At 33.3% G+C, this 20,636-nt stretch overlaps 1 protein-coding gene across 1 annotated transcript; it reads right to left on the bottom strand.

The window, feature by feature from the left end:
- Window positions 1-1,222: 1,222 nt before the first annotated feature.
- On the bottom strand, window positions 1,223-9,892 carry LOC127724202 (DNA-directed RNA polymerases I, II, and III subunit RPABC2-like). Its single transcript, XM_052231101.1, has 5 exons — window positions 9,809-9,892; window positions 4,740-4,800; window positions 4,111-4,244; window positions 2,472-2,543; window positions 1,223-1,445 (listed from the first exon to the last, which is right to left on the bottom strand). The coding sequence occupies exons 1-5, from the start codon at window positions 9,835-9,837 to the stop codon at window positions 1,355-1,357; spliced, it is 387 nt and encodes a 128-aa protein (XP_052087061.1). The 5' UTR covers window positions 9,838-9,892; the 3' UTR covers window positions 1,223-1,354.
- Between the last annotated feature and the right edge of the window lie 10,744 nt (window positions 9,893-20,636).

Genomic DNA, 20,636 nt, shown 5'->3' with positions numbered 1-20,636 from the left:
TTTTGAGTTATTGTCCAAAAACTGGAAAATCCCCCCTTTTTTAATGAATAAAACCCCATAACTCAGAAATGTAAAATCTAAAATTTATAAAACTCTAAAGGGAGCTTACATCAACAGATATAAACAATTCACCAAAGTTTCATGAGAACTGCTGAAACCATTTTTTTGTTATTGTCCAAAAATTGGAAAACCCCCCTTTTTTTATGAATAAAACCCTGTAACTCGGAAATGTAAAATCTAAAATTTATAAAAATCGAAAGGGAGCTCATGTCAATAATAGATATAAACAATTCACCAAAATAACTTGCAAGTTGGTGAAAGCATTCTAGAGTTATTGTCAGAAAACTGGAAAATCTCCCCTTTTTTAATGAATAAAACCCCAAAACTCGGAAACGGTAAATTTGAAATTTATAAAAAACGAAAGGGAGCTCATGTCAATAGATATAAACAATTCACCAAAGTTTCATGCATATTGGTTAAAGCTTTTTTGAGTTAATGTCCGACATGTTGACGACGGACGGACGGACAGACGGTCAACGGTATACCATAATACGTCCCGTAAACGGGCGTATAAAAATAAATGGAAAATGTGTCATTTGGACACAGATGATGCCCCAGCTTGCATATAACATTATAAAGGGGTATAACTCTTATAACGTTTTAGTGACGCCACCCAAATTTGAATCTGTGTTTTAAGGTAATAAGCATTGTGTATAAGTTTTATAACATTTGGTTGAGGCAAACTAAAGTCAGAGAAAGGAAACTAATTTTGGGACGTACATATGAATGGATGACCGGGGTAACACTTAATGCCCCTCCGCTGCAATGGGGGCATAATAAGTTCCAAATTTCATTAACTTTCCTAAGTTATCCATTTTTTTTTAAGAACACCAATTCCAAAGGGTGGTTTACATAGTTGCTTTTGTCTCCGGTCTATTCTTATATTTTTCAAGTTTCTGTTGTTTCACCTGAACAAGGTCACAAAAGTAAAACTTGGGTGTACTGGTTCAAGCATTACCCATGGAAAAATTTGTTTATAAAGTCTGTAATTAGGTCAGTTTAAGTGGAACTGCTGTAACTAAGATTGTGATAAGATTGTTTTTTTGTTTTTGGTGTTTAACACCACTTTAATCAACCTTGGCTGTGTCTAGGTGTCCAGTTTTTGTTTGTGGCGGAAGCCAGAGAACCTACGACATTCAGGAGGAATTATGATGAATACAAGTTTGTCATGATATGAGTTTATTTACACAATGACAATGTAAAATAAAAAAAGTACTGTCAAATCTTCATATTAAAAACAGTATACAAAATTAACAAATAGTTTAATAGTCTTGCTACATTGCACAAAGTCCTCCTACTCTAGAATAATAAGTTCGTCTACACCCCAGTCTTCATAACTGCCATCTGGTAGATATCTTCTGATTATAATGGGTACTTTTCTGGCTCTAAAAATAGAAGAGTTGATGTTCAAGTACTTAAGACTTTAACCAGCATAAAATATGTCAAATATATTTAATAATGACAATGTGTATATCTTATTATAAATATTAAAATATGTGTATGACATACATGCATAGAATGCTTTCACCTTTTTTTAAAGATTGTTTTTAATATGAATGAAATATTTGCCACTGGATGATTTCAAACAACAATCAATCAATCAATCAATCTTTTTAAACACGATTTTGATGGTAGATACATATTTAATGTTGAGTGTAAAATCAAATGCATATTCAGGAAGAGAACATGCTTAAGTGATATGATTATGAACCCTGTTTTGTACAAGACTAAAATACTGAGACAGTTTTTAACTTGATAGTTCAAATTGTGACAAAGTAACAGTCCACAGAAAGACTTGTACCCTAGCCAGAAGAATTATTGTAACTCTGGGACGACTGTCTTTGCTCTAACTCCTTATGCTGTGTGGTTAGCGGAGAAGCAGCAAATACAAATTTTCAAGTCTGGTTTGACCTTTCCATGGATTGAACTCACAACCTCCTGCACTCAAGGCGAGCACCCTACCACTGAGGCAACCTCTTTTTAAAGATGTTTTACAAGTTACACTTAGATTCTAGTAACTGAATCAGATAGAATTGCAAGGATAGTTAAACTTTTCTCTCGTTTTTAATAGTTACTTAATTAAATCTTTTTCAAGATGTACATACATTTATAACTAGTAGATCTTTCCTGCAAGTGGTTCTTTTCTTCTTAAATTTTGGAAGGAAATTATTTTGGATCTATTGCAATATTCTTGTCAAGAATATAATGTGCTTTGTGATGTAATATTCTACACTGGTCTCATTATTTCTTTTTCAATATCATAAAAAGAGCACTTGTTTCATGCAGATTTTTTTAGAGATTACAGTAAAGTTTATTTTATAAAATCATGTATAAAATTATTTTTATTCATTATCTAATAGCTTCCTCAACTTCTACTTTATTTTCTAATTATTTGTGTTAAAATGTCTTACTTTAATTCTTTCATTGCTATCTGCAGAGGATCTGTTTCTCCTTCCAGTTCAACCATTACAGGGGCACACATTCTGTAAAATATGAGTCATGCCGTTATCTCCCTTTACCAAAGTGATCAATTTTTAATAATTAAAATACTCAAATTAATTCAAGCTTTTCCAAGACTACTGTAAATTCAGAAATTTTTGTGTGAAATTTTCGTTTGTTGGAAAATAGTCACAGACAAAAATAAAGAGTCAGTGTCGATTATTGTGAATTAAGAAAATCTATCATGATGAGATAGGTGTAGTAAAAAAAAGACCACTTAAATAAAAAATTTTGAAAGCATTAGTTGTATGCAGCATTTTCTAAAATCTTGTCTTTGTAACCATTATTCAACAATCGCAATAATGAATGCATGCAGAAATTTCTGATTACAGTAGCCTCTTTAGAAAATAGATATCAGGAGGAATCACCTTGTTTAAATACACATACTTAAAATGAGTGTGCAGTCAATGCTTTTACAACCCTATAAAACTATAAAAAGAAGCATTCCATTCTTATAATTACACGTTTTGTTTTTATAATTTTATGCATTGATGTAAGGGTGTCATGGATGTTGTGTTTTATTGGTATATAAAAAACATCCCTTTAAAGTTTAAAACACCATGTGATTGATGTCTTCCAATCAAAATGATGCAAGCCTTATGCTATATCTATGCAATGTATTAAATCAATCATAAAACTTCTAAATCCCAAGTAATTTTTCAATATTACTAACACCCAAAATTAAATAATAGCAATGTTTACTGCATCATAATGCAAATGCTTTATTTTTCATTTTCACTCAGGCTTAATAAAATATAAACTGGGGTCCTTGTTTCCTGCACCACTGCAGAAAAAAATAGTGAAGGTAGGTATGGAAACTGTTTTATTTTTTAGAATATTTTACAGGCTATATATAGGAAAATAATTTGAACTTTAACTGTACTTAACCAAAATTTTCCATAAAATGTGTTACAGTAGGTAGGGCATCTTCGCTAGCCAAGGGTTACGATCCACTTCCCTCTCTCCACCCTTGGCAGATTGAGATAGAATTTTGGAGACACAAGGTAATGATTTTCATTGGTTGCAGTCGAAACTCGCTGCATCCAATCAAAAAGCACCTATAACATGATCACGTGTAAATGTAGAAAGTGTATGTAAACAATTGCCACATGCTTATTGTGCAACAAGTCTTTACATCCCTAAACATATGACTATATTTATTGACAATTTGAATGTTTTTAATCAACTAATAGAAGTTCCTGTGTATGTTTCTTGCACAAATGCATGAATGTCAACGTATATTTTCGTTTCCTGCTTTACCAAGTGTGTAGAATCTAGACGCTACCGTGTTTTTATCTCCAAATTGAAGAGTTCAAGTGCTACCATTGGTCAAGAATAATGTATTCGGAATGGGCGTGACTTTAATCTACCAATAGATGGCACAACATTGTTATTACAAATGTTGGCTTAATCTGCCAAGGGTGGAGAGGAGGGAAGTGAAACGTAACCCTTGGCTAGCGAAGATGTAGGTAGGGAGGCAGGAAACATCCATATTTTTTTAGCCTTAACATTTGTTTTGTTTAATTGTTTTCTCCTTTCTTCAATACTTACGCTATTTGCAATGCTCTTGTACCCAGTACTCTGGCCCTTTCATATTTTGTCATGTAAGGTGTGGTAATTCTTTTATGACGTTCAATCTGTTGTACTTGGTGTGTTGCTGGAATAATTTCGATATTATCTTGATCCTACAGAATTAAAACAAAAAATTACAGTAAGACTAAAGAGTACATGAAATGTAGTACACGTCCAATGAAGGTAAGTCTGGTTTAATGAAGGCAAAGTAATAATTCTGAACCCATTTAAATTTATACAATGAACCTAAAAAAATGGGTCTCTTAAACACTGAAAAGGAACTCCCTTGTGCACAAAAGGAACTAAAATTTGGTATTTGCAAGGAAATAATATTTCTGATGAAATTCTTTTTTGAAAATTAATGTTTTATCATAAAATGTTCGAATTGGTGTAATCACTGGTACCCTGTACTAATGTCTATAGGTCACTATATATCTAACAATAATCACCCACTACAAATGGCAAGCCCCAATCTACCAATAGTCTAGACAAGGAGCAAAAACATTTTTAAAATATGGGTGATGGTTTATTTAAATCAACTTCTTCTCAAGACATCACCAGGCAAGCTAATCCACATGTATGCACATTTAAACTGAATTTATATGTACCTCTCCATCTATTGGTTCATCTAATGGCTCTTCATCTATATCATCATCCAAATCATCAAAACTGTAATGAAAAATTGAATTACAGTTACATGTATGAAGAACTGTTTGGAATTGTTTAGATGTGCTAAACTTTTGAAAACAAAATTCATTTGACTTTTATTTATCTGTTCCTACCAATCCTTCAGACTTTTTCAGTTGCACTTGTTTTTCTAAAGGTTGGGCCCTAGGTATTTACAGCCCAGGAAATTTTCCTCAAGTGATCAATAACGGTAAATTGAAATTTTCAGGTGGTCTAACTGTCTTTATTATTAATTACACAAAAACAAGATAAATATTTAAACATCTTGCCTTTTGCATGATTCAGTTTATTTCATTGATGTATGTTTTTGGCAAACTTTTTAAATAATAGAAAAATGTGTCTGAGGACAAGAATGCCCCTGCTCAAGCTTTGCAATTTTAATACGCAAAATAAAATGCTTCGCTGGGCTCAGCTTTATATGACCGCAGAGGTCGAACCCTGAACAGTTGGGGCAAGTATGGACACAACATTCAAGCTTGATACAGCTCTGAATTTGGATTGTGAGTAAATATTCGACACAGCATAGGTTTCTGACACAGAAAGAATGTGGTCTAAGAACTTGATTTTTTTTAATTTACCTATTATCGTCCAATGTCCAAAATCAAAATACATGGTTAGATTCAGCATATCAAAGAACCCCATATATTCAATTTTTGTTGAAATCAAACAAAGTTTAATTTTGGACCCCAACTTGGACAAACTTGAAAACTGGGCCCATAATAAAAAATCTAAACACATGTTTAGATTCAGCATATCAAAGAACCCCAAGAATTCAATTTTTGTTAAAATCAAACTAAGTTTAATTTTGGAGCCTTTGGACCTTAATGTAGACCAATTTAAAAAACAGGACCCAAAATTAAAAATCTAAATACACGGTTAGATTTGGAATATCAAAGAACCCCAATAATTTAATTTTTGATGAAATCAAACAAAGTTTAATTTTGGACCCTTTTGACCTCAATATGAACCAATTTGATAGTGGGGCCCACAAATAAAACATCTAAATACATGGTTATATTCAGCATATCAAAGAACCCCATGTATTCATTTTTTGTTGAAATCAAAAAAAGTTTAATTTTGGACCCCAACTTGGACCAACTTGAAAACTGGGCCCATAATAAAAAATCTAAACACATGTTTAGATTCAGCATATCAAAGAACCCCAAGAATTCAATTTTTGTTAACATCAAACTAAGTTTAATTTTGGACCCTTTGGACCTTAATGTAGACCAATTTAAAAAACGGGACCCAAAATTAAAAATCTAAAAACAAGGTTAGATTTGGCATATCAAAGAACCCCGATAATTAAATTTTTGATGAAATCAAACAAAGTTTAATTTTGGACCCTTTTGACCTCAATATGAACCAATTTGATAGCGGGGTCCACAAATAAAAAATCTAAATACATGGTTAGATTCAGCATATCAAAGAACCTCATATATTCAATTTTTGTTGAAATCAAACAAAGTTTAATTTTGGACCCCAATTTGGACCAACTTGAAAACTGGGCCCATAATCTAAAATCTAAATACATGGTTAGATTCAGCATATCAAAGAACCCTATATATTCAATTTTTGTTGAAATCAAACAAAGTTTAATTTTGGACCCCAACTTGGACAAACTTGAAAACTGGGCCCATAATAAAAAATCTAAACACATGTTTAGATTCAGCATATCACAGAACCCCAAGAATTCCATTTTTGTTAAAATCAAACTAAGTTTAATTTTGGACCCTTTGGACCTTAATGTAGACCAATTTAAAAAACAGGACCCAAAATTAAAAATCTATATACACGGTTAGATTTGGCAGCTCAAAGAACCCCAATAATTCAATTTTTGATGAAATCAAACGAAGTTTAATTTTGGACCCTTTTGACCTCAATATGAACCAATTTGATAGCGGGGTCCACAAATAAAAAATCTAAATACATGGTTAGATTCAGCATATCAAAGAACCCCATATATTCAATTTTTGTTGAAATCAAACAAAGTTTAATTTTGGACCCCAATTTGGACCACCTTGAAAACTGGGCCAAAAATCAAAAATCTAAATACATGCTTAGATTCAGCATATCAAAGAACCCCATATATTCAATTGTTGTTAAAATCAAACAAAGTTTAATTTTGGACCCTTTGGACCTTAATGTAGACCAATTTGAAAACTGGACCCAAAATTAAAAATCTAAATACATGGTTAGATTCGGCATAACAAATAAATAAATGTGGTCAAAGATTTTACAAATCTAATGCGCCATACTGTGCAATTAAAGATTACTTCTTGAAATTTTTCAATATTTGAAATTTGAAAAAAAAAAAATATTTGAGATTCTTTTTAATATCTGAAATGAGAAAAAATTGACCCCTCGCAATTTCTTTTTACCCCCCCCCCCCCTTTTTTCCCCCCAAAAAATTCTTTCCCTCAAGATATGGGCATAATCTCAATTCAAATTTCCAATGGAGTTTGCAACCATAATTACCCATTTAAATTTACCATAGTGCTAACTTAATCTATTTTATAATCGAATTTAAAATATAGTGTCAAATCTTTTATATGGATTTTTTTGTAAAAAAAAAAGATGCAACATTTGCAGATATTTTTACTGGTCTTCCTTTATAAATATGCATTTCTTTAAACATAATTTAAAGCAGTGTAAGGGAAGTAACCAAAACGTTGTATTTGGATTACCTCCTTACACTGTTTTAAATTATCTTAATTGTTCATTAACCATTACTTTATACATAATTTAAAAGCAGTGTAAGGGAGATAATTTCAATGATGTATTTGATTTATCTCCCTTACACTGCTTTAAATTATGTTTTGTACTAAAGTATTTGTCCATTAACCAGGACAACCTTGTTTTTCCCCCTTTTTTGCCCCTTATTCCTAAACGGTTTGAGCCATAACCCCCAAAGCAAATCCTAACCATCCCTTTGTGGTATGGAAACTTGTAGTATAATTTCAGAGAGATCCATACACCATTCCACAGTTATTGTCTGGAAACTAGAAAATGCTTATTTTTTGCCCCTTTTTGGCCCCTAATTCCTTAACTGTTGGTACCATAACCCCCAAAATCAATCCCCACCTTCCTTTTGTGGTATTGAACCTTATGGTAAAATTTCAAAGAGATCCATTTACTTAAACTAAAGCTAGAGTGTGAAAACCAATGTGTCTTTGGAGGATGCCGGACGACGACTACAACGCCAACGTCATACCAATATACGACCAAAAAATTTTTAATTTTTGCGGTCGTATAAAAAGGTGCATAACTCTAAAATGGTAAGATTCACTGCCAAAATTCAATCTCTGTCTGCGTGATGTGGTTTCTTAGCATTGTGTACGAGTTTCAAAAAATTTGGATGAGAAATACTTAAGAGTGCGGAAACTGAAAAATATGCAATTTTCAATACAAAAAGGGGCATAACTCTAGAACGTTACATGACTCACTGCCCAAATTCGAACTCTGTTCCTGTATTGTGGTTCTTAGCATTGTGCTTGAGTGTCATCAAATTGGGATAAGGAAAACTTAAGCTAGAAAGCGGAAACGAAAATATTGTCAATTTTCTAAGTTATAAAGGGGCATAACTCTAGAACGATAAGTGACTCAATGACCAAATTCGAACTCTCAGTCTGTATGAGTTTTTATTCTGAGCATTGCATACCTGCCAACCCTCCCGTTTTGAGCGGGAGACTCCCACTCAAATGACGAAATTTCGGAAATCTCCCGCTTGGCGCTCCCCTCCCGCGCGGGAGTATCGAATCTCCCGCTTTTGGATATTTTACATGTACCTTGAATTGACCAGTCAACATTCATAACGTTTTTGTGTCACTGATGAGGGTATTTTTTACCTGTAAATCGCAGTCCATGTGAAAATTAAATGGCTTCACATGACAGCTTGGGTGTCAAACATATTACTAATTAACAATCATAAACGACTTTTACCTCAAGCTTTGTATATTTGAAAACACTTCAAAGAAATTTCGGGTTACTTCCCCTGTGTAATCCTGTTTTAAGTTACCCTTCTTAAAATAATGTGAATTGGTTAAAGAATATAAATTAAATGCAAATTGAACAAAGAATCATAAAAGGATGGTAATCTAATGATTTTGAAGACCTTAGGACAGAAAATATAATTATATTTTGAAAATCATTTAATAGATCTATGCCTCTATTCAATGTTTAAATTGAAATTTATAAGAGATGTATTTCACTCTGATGATCGAAATGTGACTGTTCATACATATAATGCACTTTCCTTTACATTAAAGATGATCACTTGAAACAAACATCTTTGAGGTATGCTGGCCTGAAGGGACATAAATGTCAAAGATAATGAAATAGTAAAAAAACAAACAAACACACCTTTTATAGGATATAGCCATGATTGAAGAAATAAAGTATATCTATTTACTCTTATTTGTGTTTTGTAAATGAATAAATAAACAGGTCATATTTTTCACTTGAAAATGTCGTTCACGCAAAATCTCCCCCTCAGCTGTCTTAGCTGAGGGGGAGATCTCCCTCTTTGAAGGTTTCAGAGGTTGGCAGGTGGCATTGTGTATTAGTTTCATAAAAATTGGATGTGAAACACTTAAGTTTAAGAGGGGAAACGAAAATAGGACACAGGGACGGTCAAGGGTAACACTAAATGCCCCATTGCCTACGGCAGGGGCATTAAAATAAGTAAGTCAGGTAAAAACTAGTGGATGCTAGGCCTATACCCTTTTAAAACTGCACAGTTTTGGCTGTTCTCTGAGTAATGTTTTAGGTGTAAAAACAGCCATTTATGATTTTTGCACAAGCACTTGTTTCTGTGCATTTTTGTCTATTTGTTATGATGAATTTTAATTATGAACTAAATACCAGGTATGAATTGTTCAAATAGAGAAAATATAGTTGGGTTATAGAAAATGGGATATTTCATCGTTGTGTTATATATTTTTTCATATAATTTGAATAGATATTTGGTAAAATGTAAAATGCGCATTACTTGTCGGCATCATGTTCATCGTCCGCCATTTCGCAATATGATCCAAATCTTTGAGTCGCTTTATTCTGACTAATTTAAATCACAGTTCGGACTACAAATGTATTATTATCCGGGTTACACTAATGACTGGACCGAATAACAGGGCCGAATGACAGGACCAAATGAAAAATGCTAATAACTTTTTCATTTCTCAAAGGATTTATCTCAAATTTGAAATATAATAAGATTTCATCATTTCATATATAGATTAAAGGACCACCATCGACAATGACAGGACCAAATAAAAATGCTAATAACTTTTTATTTTTCAAAGGACTTATCTCAGATTTGAAATATAAGATGGGATGTCATCCTATAATACATAATTTTTTTTAAAATTATGATTTTTTTTCAAAAACTTGCGAAAACGTGACATGACCATCGCTGACTGACAGGACCAACCTCGACAATGACAGGACCAAATGAAATTGCTAATTACTTTTTTATTTCTCATAATATTTCTCTGAAATTTGAAATATAATAAAATTAGACCATTTTATACATAAATATAGGAATAATATAGAAAAAAATATTAAAAGCTTCCGGTAATTTGACCTGACCAACGCTGACAATGACAGGACAAACCTCGACAATGACAGGACCAAATAAAAGTGCTTTTAACTTTTTTATTTTTCAATGGAATTAATATCCGTATCTGATATTTTAAATTGAATAACAAAATAGTCCATAACTGCCAACGCACCAGTTAAAAAATTGAAATTTCCATCTCGTTGTCACCTAGCTGCTATATAGGTCAAAATCTCCCTCTTTGAAAAAAACACCCTATTCCTTTCATCAATTCATTTTGAATGTATTTTCTGTTTTATTTTCACTGTATTGCAAAAATGATGCTTCCGAGTTTGTATTGTAAATTTCACGGTGGCGGATCCAGGGGAAAGGGGGGTGGTTCCGAGGTTGGAACCCCATTTTTTTTTACGATCAATGCCGATTTTTGAATGGGGACATATGGTTGGAACCCACCCCCCCCCCCCCCCCCCCCCCCCCCCCTTTATCCTGGGTTGGAACCCCCCTCTTAAAAATGGGTGGATCTGCCCCTGAATTTACACCATAGGTCATCAAGAATGTTGCTTTGGCTAATTAAATTCATTTAAAGATACTAGATAATAGACAATAGACAATAGACAATATTTTATTGGCACAAACGCATTTACAATCTAATTGAAATGGTAATGACCGAATGGATAAAAATGGTAGTAAAATGCAAACAATTTAAATGTGAATATAAAATACATGTATAATGAAAATCTATTGCAATAGATTACTTCACACATTGAAAAAAATGTTACAAAAGAGGAAGGTAGTTTTAGTGCCATCTAATATTTATTATTAAGTATAAGCTTTATTTCATATTTATCGCACAAAGGGGATTATACTTTTTTTAGTAATTTTGGACATTTTGAATTCCAAAATCTCTCTAATATTGGAGTACCCTCTACAATGTAGCAGCATGTGCTGTTCATTTTCAATTTCACCACTTTTGCAGATTTCACAAATTATTTTACCCCTGGGCACTTTTAAATATCTTATTCCTTCAATGGCAAGGTTATGAGCACTTACTCTTAATTTACCTAATGAGGATCGATCTGAACTTATTCCTAAAAGCATCAACATAAGTTGCACGTTTACTCATTTTGTAAACACTCTGGAAAAAATATTAATTTTGGAGATGCTGAAATATTTGCATGTTGTTCTTAAAAACCCTGGTCATTTATTCTTTGTTTTATAAAACCAAAAAGGGGTTTAATAGTGGGTTTAACGTTTGACAAATATGATAAACCTGAATTTTGAATATTAATATTTAACCTTTTTACCCAAGGGTTGCTCATTTTTGTAGCATTATATATTTGGTGAACTAAACTTCCTTCTGAAGTGATTATTTTGGTTTCAGCGAATTTGATGCTGGATAACATTATCCTATTTTTTAATGGCAGCCTGGCAAGTTCGGAACGACATGCATCCTTCAGTTGTAAAATTGAGAATGGAAATGGGAAATGTGTCAAAGAGACAACAACCCGACCAAAGATCAGAAAACAGCCCAAGACCACCAATGGGTCTTTAACACAGCGAGAAAATCCCGCACAGGCAGGCTTCAGCTGACCCCTAGACAAAAATGTGTACTAGTTCCGTGAAAATGGACGTCACACTAAACTCTGAAACATACAAATGAACTAAAATTAAAAAAACATACAAGACTAACAAAGGCCAGAGGCTCCTGACTTGGGATAGGCGCAGAAATGTGGCGGGGTTAAACATGTTTTGTGAGATCTTAACCCTCCCCCTATACCTCTAGCCAATGTAGAATAAACAAACACACAGTAATATTATACGCACAGTAAAACTCAGTTTAAAAGAAGTCGGAGTCCGATTTCAGAATAGGTAACAGAAGAAACTAAGCAAAATGACAATGATACATAAATTAAATTAACAAAGGACTACTAGCAGTTACTGACATGCCAGCTCCAGACCTCAGTTAAACTGATTGAAAGATAATGTCTTCATCATATGAAAATCAAGCACAATCCCTCCCATTAGGGGTTTAGTATCATACCATCATACACTATATGAGAAGAACATAACCCGTATCATGCCAACAACTGGTTTTAGAATACATGTGTTTATTTCCGATGCAAAGATCCTATGAGAGAATCAATATTGATTCCAAAATATGCCATCTTTAATGACCTGACAACAGTATCGTAGCTATATCCCTTATGAATAAGTCTGTTTAAAGGTTTGGTTAGCTTTTGAGGTGAATGACGACATTTTTGTGCTTTGTATAGAATATTACCATAAAAGATTGGATGTGAAATACCTGAACGTATAAGATGTCTGTATGTTGATTTATATATTCCAATGATGTCCTTGTACCGATGATAAAATCTAGTAAATGTTTTGACTAGTTTGTGATATCGAAAACCCTGGTGCAATAACAGAGATTTCTTTCGTTAAAATCAAACGAGCGAATCGAACAAGTTGAGATATATAAACACCATAAGATGATGACAAGGGAACGTCACCATACAAAAATGGATAGTTAACAATATGAAATAAAAAATAATCTCTTTTATCGTAAATTCCGATAACTTGACGATATACTGAATCTCCATAGCGAACAAAAATGTTTTCTAGTAAAAAATCAAGTGCGAGTGAGTTATCGTATCAAAGCAGGTCCAATTGATACAGTTCGTTGTTACTAAAAAATTACCTAAAAGAGTTTGAACATATATATTCGCATTCTGACTTTTTAAATGCCCATTTAATTAGATGTGTGAATTTTTATGCCCCCGCCGTAGCAGAGGGGGCATTAAGTTTTACCCTTGTCCGTCTGTATATCCGTCCGTCCGTACGTCCCAAAGTTGGTTTCCGTTCTCTAACTTTAGTTTGCCTCAACCAAATGTTATGAAACTTATACACAATGCTTATTACCACACAAAATACAGATCAAGTTCGAATTTTGGTGGCGTCACTTTAACCGTTCCAGAGTTATGCCCATTCACAAATGGAAAAATTGCTGAATTTTTCGTTTCCGTTCTCCATCTTAAGTTTACCTCAACCAAATGTTATGAAACTTATACACAATGCTTTTAAATATTACCACACACAATACAGATCAAGTTTGAATTTTGGTGGCGTCACTTTAACCGTTCCAGAGTTATGCCCATTTACAAATGGAAAAAAATGCTGAATTTTTCGTTATGAAACTTATACACAATGCTTATTACCACACAAAATACAGATCAAGTTTGAATTTTTGTGGCGTCACTTTTACTGTTCTAGAGTTATGTCCCTTTACAAATGGAAAACAATGCTGAATTATTAGTTTCCGTTCTCTAACTTAAGTTGGCCTCAACCAAATGTTATGAAACTTATACACAATACTTATTACTACAAAACTCAGATCAAGTACAAATTTGGGTGGCGTCACTTTGACCATTCTTCAGTTATGTCCCTTTATAACTTTATATGATATCGTGCAAGCGGGGGCATCGTCTGTGTCCCATGGACACATTCCCCGTTTATTTCTTAATGAGATTATGAGGCAAAGTGGTAAATAGGGTAGAAAAATCAAAACTTTGAACAGATTCCAAATCACAAATATAATAAAATTGAGAATGGAAATGGGGAATATGTGTCAAAGAGACAACAACCCGACCAAAGAGTAGACAACAGCCGAAGGCCACCAATGGGTCTTCAATGCAGCGAGAAAATCCCGCACCCTGAGGTGGTTCTCAGCTGGCCCCTAAATAAAATTGTGTGCTAGTTCAGTGAAAATGGACGTCACACTAAACTCCAAAACATATAAATGAACTAAAATTAAAAAACATACAAGACTAACAAAGGCCAGAGGCTCCTGACTTGGGATAGGCGCATAAATGCGGCGGGGTTAAACATGTTTTGTGAGATCTCAACCCTCCCCCTATACTTCTAGTCAATGTAGATAAAAGAAACACATAGCAATACGCACAGTAAAACTCAGTTTAAAAGAAGTTTAAAAAGAAACTAAGCAAAATGACAATGATACATAAATGAACAAAGGACTACTAGCAGTTACTGACATGCCAGCTCCAAACCCCAATTAAACTGATTGAAAGATTATGTCTTCATCATATGACAATCAAGTACAATCCCTCCCGTTAGGGGTTTAGTATCATACCATCATAAAATATATGAGATTCAGAAGAACATAACCCGTATCATGCCAACAACTGGTTTTAGAAAAAAATGTGTTTATTTCCGATGCAAAGACCCTATGAGTGAATCAATATTAATACCAAAATATGCAGTCCTTAATGACTTGATAACAGTATCGTAACTATATCCTTTCCGAATAAGTCTGTTTAAAGGTTTGGTTAGCTTTTGAGGTGAATAAGCATGCAATTTATCAAGTACTTCTAACGAATTTTTGACACTCCAAAAGTAATTAATTCCACTATTTTCAAAGGCTTTATTTGAACAATTTATTACCAGGTTTTTGATTGTACCAAGTGTACTAAGTGTAAGTAAAATAGACAATTTAGTAGTGGAACAATGGCTTGAAGACGAAATAAATCTATATTTGTAAGGTGTTTTATGCAGCTTCGGAAGCCAGTACATTGTTGGAACTTTCGTTGTAGTTGGTTCTGCTTGTAAAGAGGTAGCTAAAAGTTTATGTTTGTTACAGATGTCATTTTCCGAAAATGGAGTCAGTTGGAATGTTGGTGAATTCGTGATTTCCTTTTGCAGAACCTCAATGTAAAATTTACGTCAAACCATAATGATATTATCATGGCAGCCTTATGAGCCGGGACAAAAACAAATTCCTTGGCGAGTTCTTTTAGCTTATGTTTGATACGAGAAATAGGGCTATTATGGTTGTTGTTAGGAGTAAATGTTCTTTAAAATGTTTAATACGAATATCAACTATGTTCATTACTGAATTAAAAAAAGAATCTAAGGATTTTTTGTCAGCTTTTTCTCGTTTTATCCATTTCGTGCAGTAAGTACGGAGTGAGTCGTATAACGTAGTATAACGAAATTCGAGATCTATATTTTAATTAGTATGCACTACATATATATGTTCCATCCTGAGGTGCAGTTTTAGAAATTAGAGGTAGCTTCCTGGCTATAAAGTCGACATGTAAATGTGAAAACAGTCTTTGTTTTGAAGAAATTTAAAGAAATGAACCATGATTACTTGTTTTTGTAGCCAGTTTGAAAATAGTTCAATACCCTAAGCTATATTCTTATTTGCTAATCCCGTACTAAAACCGTTCTGGAAAACCAATAAAAATGGTTTATTTGGTTTGGTCATTGGCTATCATATTCAAGATATGCTTGATCTCAATTTATTTATGCCCAAGACAACAAACTCCAATCAGACTGTTAGAGCAGAAACGATTTGAAACCTCAACTTTATATTCAGTTAAATCAGTTTGTTCAAACAAATATCACCTTTTCATTTCATAACTTATCCTTTTGTAAATTAGCCAAAATACTCTGATGTTGTTGATTTGTTGTTTTTATACGATCGTGTGACAGACAGAGGGAAGCAGGAATAACGGTGCCAATTCAGTATACCTCATATATAGATATACGAAGATGTGGTATAAGTGCCAATGAGACAACTCTCCATCCAAGTAAAAATTTATAAAAGTAAACCATTATAGGTCAAAGTACGGTCTTCAACACGGATGTCCTGTACGCAATTTGAAAATTCCTGTTTTTGCAATCGCATTTCCGTTGAGATGATCCGTATATTGATTTAAAGAAAAATAATTTGTTACTAAGTTGTGCTATTCTTTGCTTATGAATACAAACGTTTTTGTATCGCCTAATTTGTAAAGATATCGTCATATTTTTTCGTCAAAAACGCTCTAGTCCCCTGTCAACTAGATCCTCTAAATTCGCTTATGAATACAGATTACTTCAACTCCTTGAGAACAAATTGACGGGATTCCAAGAAACTGATCCTTCTTTAGGTGCATGGGACATGAAGTTGTGCACATGCTACTTCAACTGATTTTTTCTGTGTGTGTGTGTTTTTGGGGGTGGGGTTGTTGTTCACATACCACAAAGAATATCACACAGTGTGTCTGTAAATAGTTTCCTGTCAATAGAATTATTTTCAGGATTCAAACGCATATTCATTTATTTATGAACTGTTTCGATATGACATATAATTTCTACATTTAATACACCTGAAAGGTGCTTTTGAAATTTCGTGGCAATTTCCAGGGTTAACTTGCATTTTTAAATAAGATTAAGTATGGTTTCTTTATATAAAAAAAGAAGATGTGGTATGATTTCCAATGAAGACAACTTTCAACTAGAGACCAAATGACGCAGAACTCAGTGAATTTAATAACTATATGTCACAGTAATGAGCAAAACCCATACCTTGTAGTAAGCTATAAAAGACCGAGAAATGACAAATGTAAAACAATTCATACGACAAAACTAACTACCTGATGTCATCGAGTTGTCTTTTATTATTGCTTTTGTTTTCTTATTTATATTTTGATAAAAAATGTAGAACCTTAATAACTATAAATAGAACATCTAAACCTTCAAATAGTGTTACATAAAGTATGATTTGTTTCCGTTTAATTTTCTTTTTGTTTGGTGGGATTGGGAGGTGAGCTCTTGGTTGACCATCATGTGCACACACTAGCACAAACGGTTCTTTTCTATGAAATAAAATAGATTTTTAAAATATTTTTTATGATGAAATACTAGTTCTTCCCAATGTGCATTAAAATATTACATTTGACTGAAACTGCTAACCTGTGCATTCAACATGTGAAATGTGAGTTATATGGAGAAAGAAACTCTTGTTAAAATTATAATTCTCCGGATTTGAATTAAGTTAACACAGGTCCCATTCGGCAAAACAACAATAACTGAGACATATGCATGTAAGATGAATAAAGGTACATGACGGAAGAGGAGTACAACTAGTACCCATAAAAACACCTAGTGACTGTTGAAAACCACGTCCACCAAACGTTACAAATATGTTGTAAATAAAAAAAAAAAAAAAAAAAAACAAGCACCGTGTCGTGTATCTACCTTGGTATCTCAATAAAAGTTGGACTAATAAATTTGTTTTTAAAAATACTTGTGTATTTATAGGGCCATTAGCAAGCACTAGCTTCGAGACAAAATAAATAAATAAGATATGATTGTTTTACATTTGTCATTTCTCGGTCTTTTATGAAAGTGAAATAGTGAAATAATAATTCGCTTTAATCATCAAGTTTAGTTCAATTTTGACAAAATAAGCTAAGAAACATCGCTGATGAATTATTCACTTGCAAGTGAATAATTCGACCTTATGGAATCCGTATTCATGTGACTTTTAATTTAACCCATTAAGTAGATATTGGTTACGCATGTGTTATTCGTGTTCAGCCATTAAAGGAAAAGAATGTCAACATTGAAAGTGAAACAAATGTGAACATTTCGTCGATTGATTCGATCCACCAAAAATCATTCTTTAATAAGTAAAAACGATGATCGACTTATTTTTATAACCTAAAACATGAAATCAAACAGACCTAGAAAAGTCCAATTGCACGAGGTTGCTATCTATTTATATTATGTGTATGTTCATAGTGGGTTATGTGACCGTTGGCAGTCTTCGGAGGTCATCTCGATGGTTAATTAGATGGCGTCTAGACTAAAATACATACGAAATGCTGCTATATACTATCGAGTCTATGCATTGTTAATTGTTTATTTCAGACTTATTGCAATTTGGATACACGTTTTAGTATGTTATAAATCAAATATGAAAATTGGAGTTGTATCGGTGAACATGAATTTGACAGCTAATGTCCCTTTAAAGAGTAGAGAAATCAAATATTTGGAAGCATCTTCACTATATACAAAGGAATACACGTTGTAAGTTTTACCTATTTCTTGTTTTATTGATCAAAATGAATCTTATCTACTGATCTCAGTAAATGTTCAGACTTAAGCAGCCCAGGTGTACCAAATGCAACATCATCACCTATAGATTTACCGGTACATAAAAACAACAAGGGTTCACAACAGAAAAAGCAAAAATCCAAAGTAAGAAAACCAATAAGAGTAATCAACATAAATTTCCAATCACTTTGCAATAAAAAACCTGATCTATTAGAAATAATCAATTCATGTAAACCAGACATTATCATAGGTACAGAAACATGGCTAGACAAGTCAATACCATCAACTGACTTTTTTCCAAGCAACCTGTACAATGTATACAGAAATGATAGACCAAAAAACAACAAAAACCAAAGCCATGGTGGTGTTTTAATAGCTATCACCAAAGAGTCTATTAGTTCTGAAATTGTAGAACTTAAAACAGATTGTGAGATAGTATGGGCAGAAATAAACATCTCTGGCACAAAAAAGATCTGTGTTGGTAGCTACTATAGACCCCCATCAGATAAAGGTACATCTTTGGAACAACTTAACATCTCCTTGAATAGACTAGATAATACAACAACCACAAATATATGGTTAGGAGGGGACTTTAACCTTGGACACATAGACTGGTCAATACCAGCATTCATCTTAGGCAAACCAGATGCTAAACAACATCAGCTTTTACTAGACATAATATCAAATCACCACTTGCACCAAGCCACAGACAAGCCAACACGTAAAGATAGAATATTAGATCTCATTCTAGTAAACAATCCAACTAGCATCAATAAACTTAACACACTACCACCGATTGGCTCAGCAGATCACGATATAGTCTATGTAGAAATGGACACCTGGCTTAAAAGAGTAAGAGAAACACCAAGAAAAATACTTAAATACAAAGAGGCAAACTGGAACATCATTAAAAATGACCTTACTACAACACTTAACACCATCAATAACTTGTATGACTTGAGTGATGCAGATACATTATGGAACACCTTCAAAAACGATCTTCTCAAATCAATAGAGTCAAATGTACCTCACAAAATGCTCACATACAAGCATAGACTACCTTGGATAAACAACAACCTAAGGAAACTCATTAACAAGAAAAATAAGTGTTATAAAAACAGAAATGAAAACCCTTCGAAATACAAGAAACTAAAACAAACAGTCCAAAAAGAGCAAAGGAAGGCATACTGGAACTACATAGAACAAATTATTTGTGATTTACCAATCAATGAACCGGACCAACATCAGTCCACAAACACAAAACCAAAAAAGCTATTTCAGTTCATCAAAAGCACTAGAAATGATAATACAGGAATTGCGCCTCTGAAAAAAGAAGGCATACTTGTAACAGACACTACTGAAAAAGCAGACATTCTTAATCAACAATTTCAGTCAGTATTTACTAACGAACCGCCAACTAATATTCCTGATAAGGGTCCAAGCCCATACACAAAAATGCCAGAAATAAAAATCACAACACCAGGTGTCGAAAAATTGTTACATAAACTAAATCCACATAAAGCAAGTGGTCCAGATAATATCAGTGGACGGGTTTTAAAAGAACTAAAAGTACAAATTGCACCTATCCTTAACACCATATTTACCAAATCTCTGAAATCAGGAAAAACACCAAAAGACTGGAAACATGCAATTGTTGCGCCAGCATTTAAAAAGGGCGAACGATACAAGGCTGAAAATTATAGACCAATTTCACTCACTTGTATTTGTTGTAAATTGATGGAGCATATTGTGACAAGTAACATCATGAACTATTTGGAGGCAAATAACATACTCTACGATCTCCAACATGGTTTCCGAAAATCGAGATCATGTGAATCACAACTCATTCAATTTATACAAGAACTTCATAACAACAACAGCAAAAATATACAAACAGACCTCATTATTATGGACTTTGCCAAAGCCTTCGATAAAGTACCCCACAAACGTCTACTCTACAAACTTAAATTCTATGGCATTCAAGATAACACTCTAAAATGGATTCAGGCTTTCTTATCAGACCGTACACAAACAGTGGTTATAGATGGAATAACATCAAATACAGCACCAGTTACATCAGGCGTACCCCAAGGAACTGTCCTTGGGCCTATACTCTTTTTAATTTACATTAATGATTTTCCAGAATATCTTGAACACAGCAAATTACGACTCTTCGCTGATGATAGCATTATATACAGAGAAATTACATGTCAACAAGACTGCATAAAACTACAAACAGATCTTAATGCAGCAGCTAAATGGGAGGCTGATTGGCTCATGGCCTTCCATCCAGGAAAATGCACAATTTTAACCATCACACAGAAAAAGAAACCATTCAAACACGATTACATTCTGCATA

The sequence above is a fragment of the Mytilus californianus genome, unplaced genomic scaffold (assembly GCF_021869535.1).
Source record: "Mytilus californianus isolate M0D057914Y unplaced genomic scaffold, xbMytCali1.0.p SCAF_14, whole genome shotgun sequence".
NCBI lineage: Eukaryota > Metazoa > Mollusca > Bivalvia > Mytilida > Mytilidae > Mytilus > Mytilus californianus.
Note: the sequence above shows the minus strand (reverse complement) of the source record. Positions and strands in the feature narration are given on the sequence as shown.